The sequence below is a fragment of the Chamaea fasciata genome, unplaced genomic scaffold (assembly GCF_029207755.1).
Source record: "Chamaea fasciata isolate MVZ Bird 193981 ecotype frontalis unplaced genomic scaffold, bChaFas1.0.hap1 SCAF_15, whole genome shotgun sequence".
NCBI classification, from domain to species: Eukaryota; Metazoa; Chordata; class Aves; order Passeriformes; family Sylviidae; genus Chamaea; species Chamaea fasciata.
In genome coordinates this window covers 15,698,673-15,714,254 of record NW_027094100.1, presented here as the reverse complement: position 1 = coordinate 15,714,254, position 15,582 = coordinate 15,698,673, and the positions used below count along the sequence as shown (strand labels likewise).

The 15,582-nt window shown below is 41.5% G+C and overlaps 1 protein-coding gene across 9 annotated transcripts in view; it reads right to left on the bottom strand.

Annotated features, from left to right (window-relative positions):
• ANKHD1 (ankyrin repeat and KH domain containing 1) overlaps positions 1–15,582 on the bottom strand; it is a 99,370-nt gene that overhangs the window by 61,069 nt on the left and 22,719 nt on the right. For all 9 annotated transcript variants that reach the window (XM_066197559.1, XM_066197560.1, XM_066197561.1 and 6 more), the window contains exons 3-6: positions 3,754–3,910; positions 2,637–2,784; positions 1,629–1,776; positions 349–582 (exon numbers count right to left, since the gene is read on the bottom strand). In XM_066197559.1, coding sequence (XP_066053656.1) covers positions 349–582; positions 1,629–1,776; positions 2,637–2,784; positions 3,754–3,910 — 687 coding nt within the window. The remainder of the gene's footprint in view (positions 1–348; positions 583–1,628; positions 1,777–2,636; positions 2,785–3,753; positions 3,911–15,582) is intronic.

Sequence of the window (15,582 nt, the reverse complement as noted above, 5' to 3'; positions counted from 1 at the left end):
GAGATGTTTTCAGAATTCACACACAGTTGGTGAGGGAACTGGGAATGAAGTAAGGAATGTGGCAGTGGCTAGAAGGAGAGAATGGTGGTGTGTCAAAGCACAACTTTGGACATAGCCAGTTACAAGTTTTCACCTGCAACATGTCAAACACATCCACCACATCTGGACACAAACACAGACTAAACACCACTACACCACAGAAGAGCATTTCACGACATTGCGTTTAAAACCAAAATCCAGTTTCGTAAACTCTTAGGAAAATATTCAAAGTATTGCTGAAAGTTTCAGTCAGATAAATCCTAGCAAATAAATTCAAACAAAAATACAAAACAAGACAAGAGACAATACCTTTATAGCATGCGAGTGTAAGTGCACTTTCTTTGAACTCGTTGGAGTGAGTGTTGATTCCTGCACCATACTCCAGCAATACTCTTGCAACCTCGACATGCCCTGCACTGGCAGCCTCCATCAGGGGGGTATGTCCGTTCTCATTGTGGTCTTCTATGTTAGCACCAGCTTTCAGCAGCACCTTCACCACGTCCACAAAGCCCCCGGCACAGGCGTACGTGAGAGCTGTGTTCCCTGCAGGCGAGAGGTTGCATGAGAGCCCTTTCCATCACCCACTCCTAACACGGGGAAGGAGATCAGTGTTAACAGCTCCGAACAAACCCAAGGACATCACCAGCAGCAGCTTTTCATCTCACAGCAATGTTACTCCAGCCCATCATTCCAGGCTGGGTAAAAAAACCCAAATAACCATAACCAAGCCAGTATTACAAATCAGGAATTTTTTTCAGTTTGAATGTTAGATTTCCTACTTCAGCACACAAAATTAGATCAAATAAACACACAAAAAGATCAATGGATAATTTTTACTGTAGAGTTGGGGTATGTTTTTTTTTTTATTTTGTCTTTCTTTTTTTTTGCATAAGATTGTATTCTGTAATTCCTTGAAAACCTTCTACTGGCTGGCTGAGAATAAATTTATAATTTAAAGCTCTGGTACTGTAAGTGACAGACACTCACATATGGCTCATGTTTTAAATGCTACAATCAGTTTTAAGGTAACTTTGCTTAACATGGCTAAACAGAAAGATAAAAGAATCTCCCATAGTTCAAACAGGAGTTGTTTGGAAATTTGAACAAAGTTTAAATTCTATCTTAATAAACAGCATCCAACTGCAGATTAATGCTGTCCGTGAGGTTAGTTAAGCTGTAGTCAAGAACCAGCAATACAGAACATTCAATGCACTCAAAGAATTTTAACTCCTCTTTGGTAAAAAGGAACAGAAATAACTGGTGTTGACGGGATGTGTCCCATGGTCTTCTCACTGGGTGATTTTGGATTATACCAATGAGAAAAGATAAACTTCATGTATTTTTCTTGTCCTTCAACACCAGAGTATTTTCTACAGGAACAGTGCTTTCCATTAGAATTTATATTAAAATCCATCTTTAATAATGGCCAGTTAAGACTCTGAACACATTCACTACGGATCTGGTCTATTCCTAACAGTTCCTGTCACGTTTTCCTGTGAATGAAAGTGTTAGACAAAAACACAGATGTTCAGAAGAGCTGTGTGCCTTATGTGCCAGCCTTACTAACTGTGCTCCTGCTCCCCAGTTACCTGTGGAGGACTGTGCATTGACATCTGCACAATGGACAAGGAGGAGTTTGACAATATCCACGTAGCCTCCGCTGGCAGCTGCCATCAAGGGAGTGATGTCGCCTTTATTCCCTCGATCTTCAACATTGGCGTGCATGGCTAGAAGCACCTAGGGGCAAAATTCACTACAGTGAGCAAATTGTAACACCAGCCACTTGCTTTTAGTTCACTGGGGTTTGTGAGACTGGTTCCCTAGGCAGCTGCCATGTCCCCTCACAGCCCAGTGCCATCCCCAGGACCATTCACAGTCACTGCCTGCACTGGGCTCTGCTGCAGAAAATCCTGAGCTTCTACATTTGTTCATATCTAAGTTCCAGTGAAATACTGAACTTTCAAAAGTCACGGGGCAACTCCCTGACCAGAATGACAGCACAGAAACTGTCACCCGCAATAATGGCCAGGGCACCCATAGGTCAAGCTCACAGGGGAGAAGTTCTCTCCCTGCCCTGTGTTTTGGCACCAAAATGTGAAGTTGGGCATTTCCAAGAAATAACACCTAAACATTTCAAAGCAGCTGCCTTTAGATACAGAAGCAATATAGCTCAAAATTAACAGAAATTATTGCACTGTTGATACAAACGTGATTTTAAAAAAGGATTGTGTGACTGAGATATGAGCTTTTAGAAGGTAACCAATTGTAGTATTTGGGTTTGCTGCTATTTTAGATCCTCCTGCTTGGCAAGTCAGCTGGACTGCATCTAGAACAATGCCAGAAAAGTAGATACATCACAAAACACAGGATTCATTCCTCAGACAAGTCCCTTCAATCTAAAGGCATTTGTGGCTGCATTTTCCATTAAAGAAACCCAAACAGTAACTGGAAATCCACAATAAGCTGTATTCACTGATATTCTGTTGAAATAATAAAAAAACTTGTAATAACCGCAATAGATAGAATGTTTACCTATCAAAGAAGCCCCTCAGACAATGCTTCACAAATGTTTAGCTCTAACTGCATTTGTTACTCACCTGTGCCAATTCATAATATCCTGCTGAGCAGGCCAAGCAAAGCAGACTCTCCCCTTCTTCAGTATGTTCATTGACGCTCCGTCCTTCATCCAGCAGCTTCCGGACAGCGTTTACATCCCCATCGGAGCATGCCTCTGCCAAACTGCGACTGCAAAATCAGGTACCACACAGTGAGCTCCAAACACACCTGCAACAGCTGGGCACCTTTCCTAGGCAAGGAGGAAGCCTTGAAGTAAAGGCTCCAGACCCCAGTGCTAAGCTTTACTTGAAAATACACCTTAAATGGTTTTTTTTTTTTATTTCCACAGGTGAAATGGAGATAGACACTTGCTTTATTGTCTAAATTAGCTTGTTCTCTTCAGTTGCTAACTTGTAATATGCTCTCATACAGACCAGATGAAGTGAGGAGTGCTCAAAGCTGGTTTTTGTGGTGTTTGCAAGACAGGAGCAAACCTCACTGATGCTATTCCCACTTCAGGGAATGCCAGATACAGAGGCTGTGACCATGACAAACTACTGACTGCAGGTGCCAAGGCAAATTCCTATTGCAGACAAAGCCAAAAAGTCAGCAGCCAAGTATCACAGAGACCACTACTATGAATACTGAAACAAGACAAACTTCTGTAATTAAGAGAGCAATCACCTACTCATCTACAGCTAAGAATTTATACCTTTCTTGAATAAGAACTCAACTCTCTGGTACACAGAAAGAGCAGCAGGTTAGAAAGTAATATTTTTTTGTACTTTTCTCTTACTCTATGAAGCCAATAACCTGATGGGACAGTAGTTACACTTCCAGATGCAATCTCCTTCTGCTAGCAGTAGAACAGCTCCATTACCAAGTACTAACTATAAAATTACCTGAATTCGAAATAAAATCCCATTCCTTAGTTGGGGAACTGGGGCTGGTTAGCATGTACAATTAACTGAATTTAAAATAAAATCCCATGCCTTAGTTGGGGAGCTGGTCATGGTCAGTACATACAATTAACTGAATCTGAAATAAAAACCCCATTTCATAGCTAGGGAAGCAGGGATGGTCAGTACATACAAATAACTGAATCTGAAATAAAAACCCCATTCCATAGCTGGGGAGGCAGGGATGGCCAGTACGTACTTGTCCACCTGCCCGTTGTTGTGGTTGTTCTCGGCCCTCATGCGCGTCAGCGCGGCGGCCGCCTCGTCCAGCGCGCAGCTGACGGACGACGTCAGTCTCCGGAGAACCTCGGGATCTGCGAAGGCTTTGCCATCGGCAGTGGACAATTTACCAATTCCTTCAGTGCACGTTCGTTCATCAGTCGGGTTAGTATGAAAGTCACACAAAAGAAATGCAAAGACACTATTTTAGAGTTCAGCCACATGCACTATTAGTTAAAATCATTTGCAAACATGCCAGATAATTAGCTACTTAAAACGAAACTATCTGCTAACATTTGCCCAAGACCTGAATATTTAATTAGCTGTAATATAACAGTAAAACCCCCGTATCTTTCAAATGGCAGCTTTGTTACTTGTCCCAAACTCTCAACTCATACCTTTGAAGAACTTAAAAAAACCCCCAAAACCATCATATTGGGGTATTAAGGACAAATCCATGCATTATAGCCCAAAACCGGAAGTTTGGGAAACAGGCATGATTATATTTTCTAAATGTGAAGAATTTTTCAATTTAAAACACTTATTATCCCTTTACCACTCAAAACAAAGCAGATTGAGCTCTAATATATCTTTCTTTTTTTAAGAGAAGGAAAAACTTTAAAGTTTATTAGTTTAAATTCCAGTAATTTACCACTCTCAACTACCCAGCTCTAGCTACAGGAACAAAAGTTATGAAACGAAATTTCAAATATTTTAAGCATACTTGAAATCAATGCCTCTCCTTCACAGACATAACACAGTAGAAATGCTTAGATTCAAGGAACTTTCTTAACAGTTTCTTTTTTTATAACAGTTTCTTTGCTGAAGCTTTACTCCACACAGGTTTTACTCCTCATAGTTAAGCACAGCCTATGCAACGTGTGCAAACAATCACAGCAGTGTGGGCAGGGCTTGTATCCTCATGTACGAATGTGCAAACAGCACAAACACCTCCCAGCCACCCTCAAAAAAACTGAAATGTAAATCAATTAATTACATGTGCTACAAAAAGCAAATGGTTACTGGTTTATAGATCGGTCACCTTCACCAGTCATGAGTCAGTAACTTTTCAATTCTTTAGCTGTTAAAAAGGGGAAAATTAGATACAAACCTCTGGAAATGAGGTACCTTATCCCTCAGAAGGTTTGCTATTTGGTATGTGCATATCTCTGCAAGTTTGATCTACATATTTCCCGCAACCCAGCTTGTAATTATTACAGAATAAATTGTATTTTAAGTTTGAACATTGTCTTCAGACAACGTACTTCCCCAGTTTGATAGCATCCAATTTGCTTCTTGATAATGTAAGAATCAATACTTACCAAATTTCTCCACCCTAAACCTCTTTATGCCAGCACACAGCAGGCACACTGTGACGTTACCCTGCATGGCTGGGGCAGTGCTCCAAGTGCTGGCTGACAGCACTGGAATGTGGTGCTGGACATGATGGAGAACCCCTCTCCTGCCATTGAGACACACCTCCCCTGGGGTGCAGTTTACTTGGCTGTTGGAAAAGAGCTGCTTAAAAGACTTGTGCACCTCCTCCCTGTCTCCAACATCCCACATCTGGATCCCTTTAACATTGCCAAGGGGCTATGAAAACCAATTTATAACTAATTGCCCACTCCGCAACGAAATCAGAAATCACACCTCAGTCTGTCTGGGCTGGAAGCCTGGCTAGTCCAGAGCAATCAAAGCACAAAAATGAGGGGCCCTGGACTCTTGGAGGCCACTGGCCACATCACCCCTTCCACCTCCAAACTGTTGAGGCCATCATCCCTGTGGCCACTGTTGTTAAATACAGCGAGGTTATAAATGCCACAGCCCAAGCCTTATGTGTTCCTGTAAACTGGATTTACTGCTGGTGTAAAGGGGTTGGAAGTCCTGTCATCTCTGCAGCTGGAGCAGGTGGGACACTGGGGGACAGTCACTGCAAAACTAGGTTGGGACATCAATTTAGTACCAAATACACCAAGAAAACGACAGTTTTTCCACAGCTCTGCTCAGGGAGTAACTGCTGAGATGTTTACACAGGCTATTTCTGGTGGCAGTGCTGCCTTACGCTGCATTGCAGTGCACACAAAGCACGGCTGAAGGAAAGACAAAGAATTAAGTCTTCACAACTCAGCACTGAGGCCTCATCTGGGACTGCTGCAACCAAAGCTGAACACTATGGTAAACAACATGGAAAAGTACTCGAGAGAAATCCACAGGACCCCTGAGCAAAGGCTAAAAATGTGCAGATTTTGCTTACAAGGGGCAACACAACTGCAGTTTCCCTCCACTTAAAAAAAGTCTAACTGAAGGAGCTCTACTGTTGGCAAAGAAGTGGAAAATACAAAGTCCAGCCAAAAGAAACCAACCCAAAAAACTACCAAAACACCACCATCAAAAGTCCAGACAACCCAAAAGCCCACTACGTCATTAGTTAGTGACCTGACTAACTGCAGCTACACTGGATATCTCCATCATTTCAGCTCACCAAGGCAGCAGAACTGACAGGTTGCCTGGACGAGCAGGATCTACACTTGATATCTTCTCTGTTTTAAAAGTTTGTTGTTGCATTTCTGAAGGCAGAGGTCACACCACAGATCTCCTGTGCCTGGTAAAGACATAAACCTGACCCACTACAGCTCTCCTATTCTGAAGTATCTGTTTTCGTGGATTAACAGCTGGTGGTCTCCTGGAGGACTCACCACCCACAACTTACTGGCTGTTCCTTCTGGACAGTCAAAGCACGCTTACAGCTCACTCCAGTTTCAGACTTTGTTCTAAAAAATGAGCTGTAACCACACCGAGGCCTTTCAGAGGGTAAGTGGAAGGTGCCTTTTTTTACCTGACCAGCTAGAGCACAATCCAGGTGCCATCCCCAGCTCCTAATTTCATAGCCTTACACTGCACATGCCAAAACTAATCAACAGCCGCAGAAGACATCCGAGCTGACATTTGTTTGGCTGGCTGGAGTCAAAGGGAGACAGACTACAAGAATTATCACTGCAGACACACATTCATTCACTCCCCTTTTGCACATTATACTCAATAATTTACTATACAATAACAATTTGAAGTTTTTATTTTGCTATGATTTAGGATGACTGTGTCAGAATCTCAATGCTGTAATGCTCATATGTCTTTTAATCTTTAATTTACTTAATTTTGTGCCCAAACCTCTTGTTCTTGTGTCACTCTCATACACACAGGGACTCCAGCAGTCTGATTAACGTGCAGGACCCTGGCCAAAATTCTTCTTGCCTCCTCACATCCAACAAATACTGAAAGCATCCTCAGGACCATTCTACGCACTCTTGCACAAGGCTGATCACAATTTCTCATGTTATTACAGTCTCTAATATGTTACTGAACCGACACTACCTGAACTGAACCCAAGGTCTGACATTCTGTACTTTCTGGAATATTACACACAAGCCTCTATAGAGGCCATCCTTTCCATCTTTTCATGGACCGATCACTGTTGTAGGTTTAAGTCTGAAAAGAGAATATGGGACCCGTTGTTTTTTATTGAGAACAGTCCACAGTCATTAATCATGTGAAGAGGGTGATGTTTCTAATGCAAGGTTACAGCTTAACACTAAAATTATGAAGAGCATGTTCTTAAGCAAATCAAAAGGAAGTGCCTTCATCATGCCATAAGCTGCCATGCAAAAACCAAAAAGGTGAATTCAAAACCAGCTTGGATAGAATTACTGTAAAGCCTGTGCCTTCTAACAACCTAAGAACAGCGGTCCTGAAAGTCACTAGTCAAGGATATTCCTGAACAATAGACAACTGGAAGAACAGAGAGCGGAGAGACTCTCACCCGTACTGTGATGCTCCTGCTTTTCCCTCTGCAGGGAAAAGCAGGGCCACTGCAGGGCCCACACATCTTCAGATGAGAAGAGCCAGACACATCTTCACATCGGCTGCAGTGGGCAGCTCCTCATCTGAACACGTGCTGCTGGAGCCACGTGCCAGCTGTTCACAAACCCAGCAGGAACAAGGCCAGCAGCACGACCCAACAATGGAAGAGGTCGATGCCTGAACTCAGGGTCAGATAATGCCAGATGTTCCACACCTTAATGCCATATTACTAAACTATTTAAATTAGCCTGATGTTCATTACAGAGGTGTATTAGAACAAGGAACTCACCTTTCAAGGGAAGAGCTTGCTCATCAGATACACACCTACGCTCCTATAACCAACACTCCAATTTCCTTGTTGACTTTCAGACTCATCAGGGTATTCCCACCTTGTAACTACCAAGGTTAGAGTTTTAAGGTAACCTGAACTCAGGTGGTAACTTTTCAGTGTGAGCTGAGTTTAACAAGTCAGAGATGCAGATATTGCCCCAAAAAAACCAATGAAACACCAACAGGTTTGTGCCTTTGAAAAACACAGTTAAGTCCCTCATAGGACACACAGTTGGTGTCAACATATACTTTGAACATCAAAGGAGGCTGCTTCAAAAATATCAACATATCCAAGAGATAATGTTCAATAATCCTCACAAAGCCCAGCAGATTCAGTGGTGATTGTGTGCCTTCCCTGTCAGTTCCAGCACACTGCATGTTCTATCACACACTGGAGGACATTTACTTGTAACACATCCAATTTATGTCCTCATGTTCATCACAAAGGCTAACTCAACTTCAGTTCATACAGAATCAGCTGGGGGTCCTTAAGGGCTTACACCCCCCAAAGACAGGTTGTGATGGGAATGCGGACAGCTTTAAAAGGCCCAAAGAAGTTCAAAATGAGAATCATGGCCCAGAAATGTGTCTCTTATCTCTTTAACAATATGACAGGAATCTGCCCTAATCAGCCTGGTGTAAAAGTAGCACCTCAAACAAGGTGAAGAGGGTTCAAGGAAGGAGAGGGGGGAGCTTTGTTTCAGGTTCTTTACTGGAATCTCCATTCAGAGGAATTGAGGGTTCTAGATTGTCCAAAGCTGCCACAGCCTCGTGCCAACAAGCAGTGACACTACCAGAATCAACTCCAGCACCTCACAGAGCTGCTGCAAGACAAGAAGGCAACGAGCAGAACTTGAACCCACACTGCTCTGTAAGGTCTCAGTGGTTAAGAGGCAAAGTAACACACTGTCTGCGTAACTAACGAAAAAGTGTGCACTTGGCCCCTCTATGATGATGTCTAAATATTTCCCAAACACAAATTTCATGTTACATCAGTTTCAGTAAACCAAAGAAAAGCACCCTCCACTTGCTTGTAAAGAGCAGTCCAAAGCCAAGCAAACCAAAAGGAACAGTCATTTGCAAGTTTTACTGCATTAAGATATCTAATTTGCAGCATCAGAATGAGGGACATAAATATATTTACAATTTTTTGAATATATTTTAAATATTTACATGTAGCTTATTGCATGCTGATTGCTCAGGCTAAAGTCCTCAAGGCAAAAGCCACATATTGAGTAGTGCTCCTCGGGTAAAGAAACTAGAAAATACTAACAATTCATCCTAGTGCACCCATCTTCTAAAATTCCTATGCTTTTAAAAACTTTCATATGAAGTGTTGTTTAAAAAACCTAGTTCACACAAAGCTAAAGAACATTAGAATTACAAGGAAAGTCTACTTGTAGTATAAGGAAAACAACTTTAAAGTGAGAGTATAGCCTGAGCAATGCCATTTGGGAATCTTGGGTAAGTTTTTAGTTTGGTATTTTTTAAGAAAAGCATTATCCAGAATGCTTCTCCATTTTTCAGTGGGTCATTTCAACACTAGTATTCCCAGGCATGGAACAGTTTGATATGGTAGGGATTATTTTAGCTTTGTTTTCTAAAACACTAAAAAAACTTCATTGAGGCTTTCAGTCTTTCCAAGTCAAGCTCAGGCCTTTGGAATCACTACCACTGAAAAACACAGTTATGGTCTGATCTCAGCTCAGCTCCATAGCAATGAAAACTCCCTGAACCTCCACCAGCCCTGGGGTATCTGCACTTCACACCAGAACATATCCTTTTATATTCTTTTATACACACGTGATACAGACTTTCACTATAAAACTATTTTCCCCTTCTCACCAAGTGCATGGCACACACAGAACTCACTGGCTGCAAATTTGATTTTTCTGCTTCTCAATTAGTATTTGGACATGCGAAATAAAATTCATTTAGCATGAAATTAAGAGCTACAGCTTGAGGGTTTTTTAAAAAATCTTATTAATTAGCATTTTACAATGTTTCATGTCACCATCACAGCTCCCCATAGACTTCAAGAGCAGCTGAGTTCTCAATTGCTACAAATCATATTCCTGACAGCAAACTGTGACACTCAAAAATGACATCTCCAGTGCAATCTGAAAAATCATGTTCAGATCATCTGCTAAGCATTTCCTGGCAAAAGCAGAAATTAATTCTCCTGGACTGTATTTTGTGGCCCTTATCTCAAAATATCCCTTCTTCACAAATCCACACTCTTTAACATAATAGGAAATCATCCACATTATCCACCAGCAATATTCACAAGTGAAAAGGGAATGCCTGAGAAAACCTGAAAGGCCATTACAACATACACCTTTGGAGGAAACTTCCCCTAATTCCAGCTCCCAATTTTCACTTACTTGACACTACAAACTCTTAATATTACACTTGCATTTACATCTATTTCAATGCATCTGTTGGAACAGGAGCCAGCAATCTCCACCACATGCTCTCCTCTTTCCAGCACGGCAGCTGTAGCAGCGAGATTTTCCTTTTCCAGAATCAAAAGCCAGGAAGTTCTTCTCCAGCTACAATTAGTTCTTACTGTTATTTCAGTAACATTTGGATGGCAAGGGTTCCTTTTTGAGAACATCTCCTTTTACATTAGTGTGCTCAAATATCTCACGCTCTGAAAACTGATTTTAAATTCCACACAAACACAAATCCTTGATTAACTAGTCAATATTCATTAACATTTCTTTTGAGAAATTAGATTCATTAAGTTGCAAGTTATAAATTTAGATTTCAATTTAATCTCACGTCACTTCAGTAAGGGTTACCTAGTCAGGGAATTCACTACCTCAGCCATACACTTCCATTTTTAGTACAGCTTGAAAGCCCAGTAAACAAATTCAGCAATGAAAAATGGCTTTGCATAGACTTATAGATGTTTCTAAAAAAATCCCAATCTTCCCAAATAGTCTGCAATTTCATTTCATTCCTTTCCACCAACCCAATCCACCCCATTCCTTTGTTTTCAGAATGCAAGAAAGAATCCAGGTATTTGACAGATATGGAATACCAGACATATTTTAGCTTCGAACACTGAAATAAAAGATTGGTTTGAACCTTGTCGCAGAGATTTGTTAACACATGAGAGGTCAAAGAGGATAGAGTGATACCAGAAAAATTATCCACATAACTACCTCCTCAAAACTCCTCATCTTATTTAAAATCCTGACCATGCCAGACTTTGCGACAGCAGAACTCTCAATTTTTCTGTCAGTTTGATTTTTTCCAAGCTTTCATTAGGCATCCATTTTCTCCCAGGTATGAACACGAGGTTACCTTTTCTAAAGCTAAAATAACACGAGCTTTTCTGTGCCAATCTAACATTTGGCCACTTCCAGAAGGATGACTTTGTGCTCCTCCTCTCCCCATGTTTCCCTCAGTGCCCTCACACTGAGGGAAAGAAGAGGGAGTTTTCTCTCAGTACAGATAAGTCTGACCAGCAAAAGGTCTTTCCAAGCACCACCAGAACTGGTAAGAGGAGAGAAAACCGTGCAGGAAAAGCAGATTACTGCCTATGACAGCAAACAGCCACTACACCACCTTCCCCACCTTCCCATCACTCATTCACAATGTTTGTTGCAAATGTTTGTTTCCTAATCCAGGATCTTTATAAAGAAATTCAACCTTTCAATTTTTCAAGATTTTCTATTAAATCTCCATCAAAGAAACATTTGCCTTACCACAAGGCAACAAGTTCCCAGATGCAACCTTCAACACACTGCTGGACTGGACACCACGACTTCCAGACACATTCATCACAAATGTGCACAAAATCATGCTGATCACTCAAACAAATGCACTTTGATCCCCTGCATGTTGCATGTAGATTATATGGAAGCATCACTAATTACTCTGGGGTCATGATTACAGATGCATTTCAGCAGCAGCAAACAGCTTTTCCACCCATCTCACTGCAGGTGATCTGGGGGAGAACTCCAACTCTTGGGTTTACCTCGTGTTTTAATGCAGCAACCATAATCAGGACAGGAGCAATATTACAGTGGAAACTACTGCCAGTTCTGTTTGAGAATAACTATTTCTACCTGCTCCACTAAACTGTTGGGGTTTGTTCTGGTTTGGTTTTTATTTTTTAAATGAAAAAAGCACTCTTATCCACTGGCAACTAAGACCTTCTTACCAATTTGTTTTTGATTGCAAGAAAATATAAGATTTGAGAAAAATATTTAAAACAGAGTACTAACTTTAAGTCAAATTATAAAGGAAAAGAATGGGAATAAACAGTGAATAAATATCTATGTGACTCTGAAAAACCTGAATTTGTTTGGGTGCTTTTCTGGGATTAAATAGGAGTTACACTGGACATCACAGTTAAATAGGAGCGTAGCACTTTGTTTTAAATTTTTTTTGAATGACAGAGTCAGAGACTTCTTCATTTTCTTCCCACCATTAACACAGATAAAAGCCAGCAATACACACCCAGAATGATTTGCCACAGCAGTGAACTACTTGAGTGTCCAATGCCTTTTCCCTTGCCAGTCTTCTCCTCCCTCCCTCACTATCTCCTCCTGCCACAAACCCCCCACACCTTCCCTAGGGCTACAGCCCCAGAGAGTATTCCACTCCATGTTATACTTATAGACACAGAACAAACGCTCTTCTGGCTGTATCACGCCTGCCAGCCTTGCTGTGATTAGCTAAGGGAAAACTTCAGCCACGGGCGGGATTGTTCCCCTGGCTTTGTTTGCCTTTGAACTGGACACAGTGAAACAGCAGCATCAGCACATCCCCCGAGCCGGGCAGTCACCTGCTCCAGCCTGCCCGGCAGAGCGTGAGCACAACATCCCAGTGTATCCCAGTGTGTCCCGGTGCATTCCAGCACATCCCAGTGCGTCCCAGCACATCCCAGTGTGTCCCTGCACATCCCAGTGTATCCCAGCGCCAGGCACTGAGAGCTGCCATCACCCACCCAGTGCCGACCAGGAGCTCCGCTCAAATTCCAAGCTCTGGACATAAGCTCAGACACTCCTGTATGTCAAGGAAGAGAAGAAAGAATCTGATTCCTTCTGGGTGCTTATAAAAAGGAGTTTTAAATCCCCAAGTCATTCTTAGGGAATTTATTTTAAGATGAGATTGTAGTGCATACAGTATTTACCCACACAACTACAAAGGTGGCAACTTGCTAAATGATCCAGAAGCAGAAATTATGACCTCTGTAAAAAAAAAGCTACAAATTTTTTACTTTGTGCTATCAAATATGGAAAAATGTACACAGCTGATTTAATTATTTTACAGAAAAATATCATGGCTAATGGTTGGCAATTATTTTTCATTTCCTGGTTCTTCCTTTCATGGCTTATCAGAGAGAAATATTTTTCTCATTTCAAGTCTGACAACTGGCTCAGAGAATCTGAAAGATACATGTCAAAGAGCTAAGACTGCTACTGAAACACGGGAAGGAGAAACATGGAAATGGCACTGCCCACTGTGGGAGGATAGGGAGCAAAGAAAAACCTCACATATCCCTGAGAAACATCAAGAGAAGAAAACAAATATTCATGCTGAGAAAGGTGCCCAGAATTCCTGTTCATGACTTCTGGCATTCTAACTCAGCTCATGTCTCATCCTCTTCAGGGCTTGTGTCCCTTGAAAACTAGTTACTTTTAGAGATATTCTCATCTCTTTAGTGGGACAAGGAGAAGAGAGCAGAATTACTTTCTGCTTTTTGAGTAACCTAAAGGAAGTGAAAGTATCACACCCCAGTGGAGGCTGACTCCAGGATATGACCCCCTGCACAACAGAGATGCAGGAAGGCAAGAACTCAAGTAACCTTTGAGTGCTATTTATAGACAAACAGCCCACTGGAACTCTTCTCCAAGTTTCTGGCAGTCAGTGGCAGACTGAGCCCCAATGGGCTGTAATTGCCTTCCTAAATCACAAAGCAACTGACTCAGTACAGTACTCAGAGACTAGCTGGGAAAAAGACATTTGAAAATACGACTACATTTTCAAGCAAATATCTAAGAGCAAACTGAGTACCAGTAACACCTCTGAGCTAACTCAGATGTCCAGAGAGTTTTAGTCCCCAGTTTGTGCTAATTATGAATGGCAAAGCAAGCCAAAACACTGAGCATTTTCAGAGAGTGATCAAGTGCACCACTTCTTTAAAAAAACTATGACTACACTACTGTATAGCACAAACTAGTGTATAAACTCATGTCTCAAACTGAACACTTGAGAAACTTGTCATAAAACCTTCTCCTCTGCCTAAAACGCCTTTCAGCATGCTGTCATCACTACATACATGCTGCATAACAAAAGATCCTGAAAGACTGACCTTTGAGAATGCCACAGTAGATTGGCAAACTACCAAAAATCAGGATATTACAGTCTTCAGAAAAAAAATACAGAATTTATTTTACTATGACCCAATTTGAAGAAAGAACACACCCATCAACTGCTAACACCCCTCCACAAGAAACATCCCGGTGGGGGTTAGCCCATCTATTTACTTTTTGCAGCATCCTCTAGCAGTGTTAAAAACAAAAGGGAAGAGACGCATTTACACCCAGCTCCATGTCTCTGAAGCTCTGGTGCTTCAGATGGGAGATTTTCTCCATCAGAGGTCACAGAATCCAACACGTGGCACCACAAGAGAACAAGTTTTACTGAGCTTCTTCAGAGCACAGCGCAGAGAGAAACTGTAACAAGCACAAATCCAATTGAGACAGTTGCTTCCAATAGTGAGTATGGAAAACTCCAGCCAACTAAGGTCCTACCAAAGCAAACTTCTTTCACTGTTTCCTCCAGGTCTTTGCTCTTCATCTGTGTAAAGACTAAAATAAAATTGTTGCACCTCTTGCTGTGTCTCTGCAGCTGGGGAGGAGGATCAGGTACTGGGTGCTCTGACAATAAGTGAAGGCTAACAGCCAAAAGCACAACCATAGTGCAAGTTTAACCTTTTTTCATTAGCAAATCTTCCTACTTTCCCTCTAGAGACTTCCAAAACATGCTGCTTACTTGGTTTTGGCAATACTAGACGCAGCCAGCTGGAAGTCAGGCCAGGTTGGTTAGAACATTCCTGCTTGCTGTGGTCTTCCTCTTGCTACTCAAAAGCCAACTAATTCTTTGAAAGCAGAGACAATTTCAGCCTTTCTAATGATTCTGGGTTGACAAGTTTTTTTTTAAAGGACATATTCAAACATGAGTATCAGAAAAAAATACATATACACACACATACACAGGAATAGTCAAATGCACACACAGGAATAATCAAATGCACAAACATGGAATAATTTGTAACAGTTCTTCAGAAAAGTAGTGGTAGATTTAAAGACAAATTCAACTTGCAGACCAAAGGCAAAAGGCAGACAACAAATGGAGATGTATAAACAAAACACAGCTTGCAGGACAGATGAAATAACACTCCTCTCTCCATGCATCAATAGAGCTCAGCTTCAGTAACACGACTCATTTGGGGCATAAAGTTATGAGGAACAGAGATCACGTACTGAGACTCCAGAGGAGAACAAGAGCAGCTGAAAGTCTAAAGAACATGAGTTAAGGGCAGAGAAAGGTTAGATGTTATTTAGAAAAAAAGAAAAAAGAAAAAAAAATATAACTGAAG